General features: G+C 44.6%; 1 protein-coding gene across 2 annotated transcripts in view; it reads right to left on the bottom strand.

Annotated features, from left to right (window-relative positions):
* Positions 1-203: 203 nt before the first annotated feature.
* The window catches only part of LOC142560836 (acetyl-CoA acetyltransferase A, mitochondrial-like), a 33,306-nt gene continuing 23,613 nt past the window's right edge, over positions 204-9,896 (bottom strand). For both annotated transcript variants that reach the window (XM_075673211.1, XM_075673212.1), the window contains exons 10-13: positions 9,731-9,844; positions 7,016-7,080; positions 4,941-5,098; positions 204-530 (exon numbers count right to left, since the gene is read on the bottom strand). In XM_075673211.1, the coding sequence (XP_075529326.1) occupies positions 410-530; positions 4,941-5,098; positions 7,016-7,080; positions 9,731-9,844 (458 nt within the window). In that variant the 3' untranslated portion in view covers positions 204-409. The remainder of the gene's footprint in view (positions 531-4,940; positions 5,099-7,015; positions 7,081-9,730; positions 9,845-9,896) is intronic.

Below are 9,896 nucleotides of genomic sequence, written 5' to 3'. Positions count from 1 at the left end.
GTTCTAGTGCTGGTGTTCTGAAAGTTTTCATAAGCTGTCGGATGAGTCATGTCGAATGTTACAATCGTTGTGGAACGCCATCGCCATTTTCTCAGTTCAGTTGGCGTCAAGAAAAAATACTGGCAGCTCCCAAGTAATTTACAAAGCCGTGAGACAAGTACATATACAGTAATACTACTAGCAGAACAAACCGAACGACGAAGCAGCCTCTAAATTGTTTATTTCAACAAAAATATCTCGATTCAAATCCATGCATATTAATTCTCTTACCGCCTGGAACCTCCATCGACGACACATACAGTATGCACTAGACCTGGTCAGTATAAGAAAAATTGGCGACTTGACATAGGTGTGCCTACTGAAGTTCACGGTGCCAGATAGCTTGTTTCCGAGTGAAATAGTAGCAGACTTAAAGCTTCTGGATCAGTATAGCAGAACCGCCGCCACCGCCGTTGCAGGCGGCAGCAAGGCCGTACTGTCCTGGCTTCAGATGCAGCGCTAAGCGTCCTGTAATCCTTGCACCAGACGCTCTGTAAACAGGTCAGGAAAGGGCAATGTCAGCTTCGCGTACTGCAAAGTAAAACTGTTCCTGAAAAGCTTAAAACCTTAAATTATGGGGTTTTACCTGCCAAAACCACTTTCTGATAATGAGGCACGCCGTAGTGGAGGACTCCGGAAATTTCGACCACCTGGGGTTCTTTAACGTGCACCTAAATCTAAGCACACGGGTGTTCTCGCATTTCGCCCCCATCGAAATGCGACCGCCGTGGCCGGGATTCCATCCCGCGACCTCGTGCTCTGCAGCCCAACACCACAGCCACTGAGCAACCACGGCGGGTTGTTCCTGAAACGTGGTTCATTCAGCGAACGCGGAGCACTATAGCTGCTGAGCAAATGCGTGGGACAGCACTTTCGGAGCGTTCAAAAACCTAAAAAGTTTCACGCCGGCTTACTACTTCAGGTGAACTCGACATTCGTTCACTGGGACGCTGCGTTTTAGGGAGGTAACATTTGTCACGGTGACGTTTTTCAAATGTCATTACCAACAGAAGAGGCTGATTCGACGCACATGATAAAGGCAGACATTATATTGTGCCCATACCGAGAAAAGACGTGCACATTTGTAGCACTGTCCTCTACTGACCCAATTCTTTAACGCTCTTCTTATCGTTGATCGACTGCGAAGCTCCCCAGCGAGTTACCCCTGGCAGGGGTTGTGTCATGCATGCGTAAAATGCCTGGTGGACGACACATGCGCTTGGGGTGAACTTTCTGCGCATGCGCTTATCCTCGCTGATCGTTACGCTTCATGCCGTTGTAAGGCGCTGACGTGCCGGTCGGAGGAATTCATGATAGAAGGACATGATAAGAAGGACACGATAGAAGGACATGACAGAAGGAATTCATGGTAAGTTGAGAGATATGGTCATCGATGAGGAAGGGTTTAGCAGCATAGGGAGTGACCATAAACGCATCATTTTGAAAATGGGATATGTAGTTGGGAAAGAGAGCAAGGAAAGCACAATGGCCAGTCCAAATTTGAACGCTGAACAAATAGCAAATATAGTCACTAGAGTTGAAGAAGAACTTGGCAAGTGGCCAAGTAAGGAGTGGGAACATGGTGAGCTTCTAAGTGTAATAACGACAGAAATACGTAAAGAGAAACAACATGTTCGTTGGAAAGGAAAAAAGAAACCGAAAAGCTGGTGGAACAAGGAGATACGAGAAGCGATCGCCGAACGACAGAAAGCATCTCGAGAGCACAGGCAGGCAAAGAAGGCGCAGTTGCCACAGGATGAAGTAACCAGTAAATGGGAAATATACCGGGAGAAAAAGTCTATGGTTCAAATACTGGTGCAAGCAAAATTAAAAGGTGAAAGTGAACGTTGGTTGTCAGAAATACGTGAGAAAAAGAAGGCCGCACCTAGAATATTTTGGAATCACATAAAATTATTAGGCAGGAAGTCAGCAACAATACAACAACATATCCTAGACGAAGATGAAAACAGACTGGAAGGAGAAGCGGCAATAAATTACATCCGAAACGCAACAGCCGAATCCTTCCAAGGCAATGACGAGGTTGTACTTGAGGAAAAAAATAGCATGAAAGAGACCCAAGTGGAAAAGGAGCTGGTGCTGACAAATTTAAACTGGAAAAAAGCGGAAGAGAAAATTCCTAAGCGCACAGCCACAGGGCTAGACGAGGTTCCCGTTAGGCTGATAAATGAACTGGGACCAAAAAGTAAGGAAACTCTGGTGAAAGCAGTGGAAAAAATTTTAAGAGATAGACGAATACCAGACAGTTGGCGACAAAGTAGAATGAATTTAATTTATAAAGGTAAGGGGGAGAAAGACAGAATTCACTCGTATAGACCGTTGACCATTACATCGGTAATATACAGGCTAGCAATGCAGGCAATCAAATTAAAGCTTCAAGCATGGGCAGAGAATAATGGCATCTTGGGAGAGCTTCAGAATGGCTTTAGAATAGGTAGGCGTTTGGATGATAACTTGTTTGTTCTTACTCAGTGTATCGAAATATCAAAAGCAGAAAGCAGACCTTTGTATGTGGCCTTTTTGGACATTACAGGAGCATACGACAACGTAGACCGCAACATTTTGTGGGATATTCTGGAAGGGGAAGGCTTAGGTAACGATTGTCTACAGCTTTTGAGAGAGATTTACCTAGAAAATACCGTTTGCGTTGAATGGGAAGGGATGAGAAGCGCGGAGAAAGTTCAAATCAACAAGGGACTGAGGCAGGGGTGCCCTTTATCCCCGCTGCTGTTTATGATGTACATGGTGAGGATGGAGAGGGAGCTAGAAGGAAGTAATATCGGGTTTAATCTCTCATACAAACAGGCAGGTACAGTAATAGAGCAGCAATTCCCAGGTTTATTTTATGCGGACGACATTGTGTTGCTCGCTAACGAGCAAAGTGATTTGCAACGTCTGGCTAATATCTGTGGACAGGAAGGCAACAATTTAGGTTTGAAATTGAGTGTTAGAAAATCAGGTGTTATGGTATTCAATGAAAACAGTGAACAGACAGTGGAGATACAGGGCCAAGAAATACCTCGGGTAACAGAATATAAATACCTTGGTATATGGATAAACGAAGGCAATGGATATATGGAAGCACAGGAAAAAATCTTAACAGTCAAGGGGAAGAGAAATGCAGCCATAATGAAGCACAGAGCGCTATGGGGATACAATAGGTACGAGGTCCTACGAGGTATGTGGAAAGGGGTAATGGTTCCAGGACTTACTTTTGGAAATGCCGTTGTTTGCTTTAAATCAGGGGTACAATCAGGGCTCGACGGGAACCAAAGGTCAGTGGGTCGCCTCGCATTGGGCGCTCACGGGAAGACTACAAATGAAGCTGTGCAGGGGGATATGGGCTGGACTAGTTTTGAAGTGAGGGAAGCTCGCAGTACAATTGAGTATGAAGAACGGCTGAGGAATATGGAAGAAAGTAAATGGGCTGGGAGAGTGTTCAGGTATCTGTACAGGCAAAACGTTGATTCACAGTGGAGGAAAAGAACTAGGAAGCTTACCAGCAAGTATGCGGCCTGTGGGGTGGGCAACACAGCAACAAAAAAGGTCAAGCGGAAAGTTAGAGAGGCTGAATTAATCTCATGGGTGGCGGCAATGGAAAAGAAACCTGCCATGAGTAACTACTTAAGAGGAAAAAACGAAATCAGGAAAGAAACCATTTATGATAACTCAAAGGGAAGCTCATTACTTTTCGAAGCGAGATCGGGATGCCTTAGAACACGCACCTATAAAGCGAGATATAAGAAGGAAGAAGAAGCATGTGCTTGCTGCGGTAAAGCTAGGGAAACGACGGAGCATATTTTATTAGAATGTGAGGACGTCTACCCAGCGGTCGATTTAGGCACCACTGGCCCCCTTGAAGCCCTTGGGTTCAGCGGGAGCAGTGGTAAAGCAAACAGGTCCGCAATAGACATTAGCAAGAGGCGATTGGAGGATTGGTGGAAGAAAAGTAGGGAAACGACAAAAGACGGAGACATACAAAAACACAGTTCGCAATAGGGGATCAGAAAATTTGGACGTGTTAGTTCATAGTGTTTTTTTCCTTTTCTTTTTTCATTGGTTAACCTAGGTAGGATATCAGGCAGCATAGTAGCAAGAGCTTGGTGGCGCAACCCACCGCCCCGTTCCAAAGGGGACGCTCATAGCATCCATCCATTCATCCACATCCATCGAGGACTGTCTACGCTCGTGCGGTGCTGTTAGAAAATTGGGGGGCTGCACATGCTCTTACTGCAATACCGGCTGTTTAACGTAACTTTACCGAGTTTTATGAAAAAAGCGTCGCAGCTTAGTCGACTGACACCAAGAACGTCACCTTAGTTGTTATCTCGAGTGACTAAACATAGTTTTGGGAAGTGTGACAGCCTAGACAATGTTGTACTCTTGGCATAACTTTAATATCGGTTTTGGTGCATCAGTTGTACTTGAAAAAAAGCTGTAGAGCTTGCTTAAAGCACCCAATGAAGTTGCTGTGACCTTATTTTTTAAGTTGTTTTTTTTATTAACTCCTAAGGAAGCCCGCGAAACCCGAAAAAGAAAAGAAATGATGTCATTGCGCTTTCCCATGTCTGCTATATTTGTATATGATTAACAATATGAGAAGATATTACTGTACTGCGAGAAATTATAGGCTACAATCTACCAAGTAAGTAAGCTCCATAGCTCAACGCTCACCAATATATTCGCCCGGCTTGCACGCTATATCGATCAATCTTTATTTTTACGTCTATACAAAACGCCGCCGACAGAAGGATCTGTCAGCTTGACAGCTTGACAGCTTGACAGGTTCTCATACCGGAGCAAGAACTGTACCTATGTCATTTGTTTTGTTTTCTACAGTACGGGACGTTGTTGGCGGTAAGGACAAAAAATTGCGCACATACCCAATCGGATGTCCAAGGCTGACTGAACCTCCGTGCACATTCACTTTAGAGTGGTCCAGCTGAAGGTGTTTCATGTTGCACAGAACGGCGGAACTGAAGGGCTCATTGATTTCGAACATGGACACATCTTGAGCCTTCAAGCCAGCTTCTTTTAAGACCTATAGGGAAAAAAAAACGTTTCGACCACCAAAAAGACGACCACAAAAGATTAACTGAGCATGTGTTGGTGGGCTAGTTGGTTAAGCATGATTACAAAGACGGCGCCGAATAAAGCAACACACGAAGAAGGGACACGTGCTGTCTCGTGTCCTTTCTTCATGTGTTTTTTTATTCGGCGCCGTCTTTGTAATCACAAAATATTAGACAACGAACATCGTGCATTACGACAGGCGAAACTTCGCGCACGATCACAAAAGATCTCGCTACATTTTTCACCATTTAGCTTGGCACAACAATGAGAACGTCCTTACTGTGTCCATCACGGAACGGTCTTTTACAGCACACCTCAATTTACAACGTTCATTTCATGTAACTATGGACAGCATGCAAAAGAAGGTTGCACACACAATAAAGTAAGTGGAAGCTGCCTAAAGGCAGGCTTCCGAAAAAAGAAAGTGCAGTCCGCATTGGTACCGCAACAAAGCCGCAGGACTTATTAGCAACTTCTCATCTCCAAGTGCGAAATAGAACGTGAGGCGCGAGTAGTCTTTTCACAAAAGTGAAGCGTTCCAAGTATTAGCCATGGACAGTTTTATTCTGCCGAGCAAGTGCGGAAAATTCGTGATTCTTCTTTCATCTCTATTTATTCTTTTCTCATTTTTTTCGACGAGAGTGGAGAGATTGGCGAGGCATTTCTAGAAATACCAGAAGCAATTTTTCTCAAATATGAATCTTTCCGCACGATGACAATTTGAGGCTGCGCAATCTCTTTTTAACCTATTAAACGCATGTACAACTTTCACTTGAAGCTAAAAAAGAACTTGCATATATAAACGTGATCACTACTGCCAGAGTGTACTAGAACCTTTTTTGTTTTTGGGCGCTCTACAGCCTTTCAGCTCATGCGCCATAAAACTCCATCTACCACCATCTCTCGCCAACTTGAAGATAGTATGGAACAGGAACAATGCTTACATCAGTGCACCAACCAAACGCTCGCGATTAAAAGCACCGGAGACACAGCGCGGTCACTATTGCAGGCAGCCTTGACAGCTGAGAGATTCAGAGCGGAGACGCCGAAGAAGCCGAGTGCGGCGATCCTCAACTTAGTTTATTGTTTTCGCCCGGCGTCTCCACATTCCAGACAAAGGGATGCGAGCTCGCTCACTCAGCGTTTGAAAGAAAACTAATTATTGCTATTAAGACAAACTGTGTCATGCTTCTGCGATAGCAACATTTCCCATAAGAGGATGCCTCGTAAGCAAGATAATGAAAGACTGGTGAAAGAGCAGCGAAAGCAGGAAGGGTGAAAGACGGGCAAAGAGGCCACAACGCGGTTTCCACACCTACTCTCCGGGATGCAGTGGAGTTTCACAACACCTGCTCGAGCCTGAATAACGTTTGCTCGGTAAAGAAGGTACTACACTGCATTCTAAATAGAACGAGAAACTTTACCTAGCAAGTTCCAAAAAAATATTTTTGCTAAAAATGGTACAGATGCGAGAAAATACGTTGAAATCCGTAGCGGCACAATAACTTATCGGGGCTAGTGATTCGGCGAGAAATTGAATCGGAAGTTTGGTTTTCAGTGTATCCAGGCAGAATCAAAATTTGCTGGTCGAAATAATAACAAAACTTCTGAAAAATTGTTTCATTATTCTTGAGTCTATCTACCGCATTAGTGTTCATTTAGGCAAAAAAAAGACAACTTTATTTAATTGACTTGTGACAATTCTTAGTGTGGCAAGCCACGCGAATTATTTATAGCTTGGGAAAACAACAGTGTCAACTCATCAAATAACATAGCTGCCAAGCTGGCTAATTCGTGTACGTGTATCTTACGGTTATGTGTAGACTTCCCAAACTTGTGACTACATTGACCACATCAAATTCCCGTCTGAAAAAAATAGACGCACCTTTGTCATTGCGTATGCAGTCGCAATAGAAAAGTGCACTGGTTCAACAGCAGCATCGCCAAAGCCTAAAAAAAAAAACGAAAAAGCAACAACAAACATACCATTGACAGCTACATACGCCAAGATAGATTTCATAAGAGCTCGAGGAGCATGCAGCTTTAGCGCGAGGTCAGCTCCCATTTTCTTATACAAATGCATGGAAAACGCAGGAATGCTCTCATGAGACAACCGCTAACTAGACCTATCCGAATGAGATGTATTGAATGAGAGAGAAAACCAAATTCTATCAAATGTAGGAAGGGGAACTTTGATTTAATACCTTGTATGTTACAAACATCTCAGGAAAACGGGAAGGTAAAGAAAAAAATTGAATCACTAGGTTTAAAAATCCGCAGTACTGAACAACAACAACAACAACAACAACAACAACAACAACAACAACAACAACAACAACAACAACAACAACAACAACAACAACAACAACAACAACAACAACAACAACAACAACAACAACAAAAGATATCGCATTTCCACATAGTGCACCTGTAAACTGCATTTAGAGCGGGCGCATTTTATACATGAACTCAGAGCTTACGTTAGATTGTGGCTATGCTTAAGAGTTTTGTAAATGTCCTACATCACAAATTAGTGGCGTAGTTCGGAACAGTGTGCGCGTATAATACGGCAATTTTGAACGCCTTACATGTCATAATACCTGCAGTTTACATAACGATTATCGTTGTTGATTACCGAGATGCAGAGTTGTAATATTGGCCCTGCAGGCTTTTTTTTTAAATGTAACAATTAAACGAAATTTATAGAAAAGAAATTCAACGCCTAAACTTAATAACTCAGAGTCACTTTCTTTGAAATGCAATGAACCTCATAAAATTGTAGAGTGGATGGTGCGCAAAAGGATTTATTCGTACTCGTGTACTTATAGTGAAGCTTTCGAGGTTCGGCTTTCTCCTAATCTCGCTCTGTTCCGAAGTGGAACACTTTTGCAAATATTTGTCATTTGCCTAAATGAAACAGCCCTGCAGATGAAATCACACAGTATAAGGTATACGGCGTTCCATGTATCTTAGCGTTTTATCAGGTATTCATTAAACTCGCATAATAAATATGTAGAACCAAGTTCCCGGAACATAGCCATTGTTATCCGAAACAATGTTAGACATAGCTATATCTGTTACTTGCAATATTCTTTTACGCGCCTGTAACTGAAAGACTGCTTACGTATGTGGGATAATGTCCCACATATATGTACAATCGCCCAATTTTTTAACCTGAACGCGCGAGCATCGACCGGCCAGTCGATAAAGGACAAAAAAGCAGGTGGGACGTGGGGTCCGGTTGCCGGAACAGCCTGGCAGAGGGAAGCTGCATTTGACTGTGCATTGCGCGCACGCGCGTATTCTCGCACACTTCGCCGCTGTACTCCGTTATACGGCGCTTATCGACTGGCCGGTCGATGCTCGCGCGTTCAGGTTAAAAAATTGGGCGATTGTACATACGCAATATTCGGGTTCCTGTCAAGCAAGAGGTGCATCGAATGAAATAAGGTCAAATACAGGAATGCACCATTCGCCGATAGTAAATGCAGGCGAGTGCAGGTTTACAGAGAATGTGCAAATAACAAAATTTGTCTGTGCTGCATCCCTTCTCGTTGTTTCTCGTTTAACCACCTTTCGCATTCAGCGTACCACAGCGCGCGTTCGATATGCACACAGTGTAAAAACATGGAAGCTAATTTCTCTTAAATGTTGAAGAATGTGGCTAATTGAAAGCAGCGCACCTTTCAGAGTGATCCGGAAATCTTTGACTAAGAAAACCCCCATCTGGCCGCCAAACAAGTTCTCAGGCCATGGATGCGGGCGCAGGGCAAACATGCAGGGTGTGGCTAAGGACGACGGCGCTGTTTGACAACTACCTTTAAGCCGTACGGCTCACGGTGCTACTCGTGGGGAGTGCGGGTTTTCACGAGCTGAAGCGACACGTAGTCGGCGGATGGCGCAAGGTGACAGTCAATGCTAGCGTGGGCGACAGCCCGCAAGGGGCATCGTTAGCTGCTCCACTGCGCAGTGCCCACCACCTACGTGTACTCGTTTTCTCTCTGTAGCATGTCTGCGTCAGGTCTACGAGCTAAATAAAAACGACGTTCTTGGGTTTCACGTACCAAACAACGATCTGTTTACGAGGCGCGCCATAGTCGGGTGCTTTGGATTAATTTTCGCCACCTGGGTTTCGGTAACGCGCGCCCCCCGCACGGTAGACGAGCAGTTTTTGCTTTTCGCCCATATCGGAATGGCCCCGCCGCGGTAGGCATCGCACCCGTGACCTAGTGCTCAGCAACGCAATGTCATAGCCCCAGGGCTACCGCAGTGGGTAGTTGTAATAGCCTTAACTTAATTAAAACAATTCTATTTAACAATACACAATATTTAACATAATAATTAAACATTTCTGGAGAGTTTCGCTTCGCCATGTAAGGACAACGGTATTAGAACAAGGGAACGCCAATGATGCGACTGCTTTGCTGTTGTAAGAAAGCCGTCGCTTAACAACCGCACTGAAACGAAGGCGCTCGCTAAACTGAAACGAACGGCAAGGCTACAGCAATGCAGTGGGTGCGATGGACCCTGTGGGATTCCCGGATGTTCGATGACGTTTGCAGCTATGATAAAGAAATCTTTTTTGCGAGCTCGAACTAACCGACAATCCTCGCGAGAGGCTTCACTCCGAGCCGATCGGCTGCCTGGCGAGTCATCAGGACGCAAGCAGCCGCCCCGTCATTCAGCCCGCTCGCATTGGCAGCCGTGATAGTGCCTGTAAGGAAACAATGCAGCCATCACGCAGCAGCTGCGAAAAACCGCGCAGG

Source organism: Dermacentor variabilis, chromosome 10 (assembly GCF_050947875.1).
Source record: "Dermacentor variabilis isolate Ectoservices chromosome 10, ASM5094787v1, whole genome shotgun sequence".
Classification (NCBI taxonomy): Eukaryota; Metazoa; Arthropoda; class Arachnida; order Ixodida; family Ixodidae; genus Dermacentor; species Dermacentor variabilis.
The sequence above is the reverse complement of the archived record's forward strand: the minus strand, read 5'-3'. Positions and strand labels throughout refer to the sequence as shown.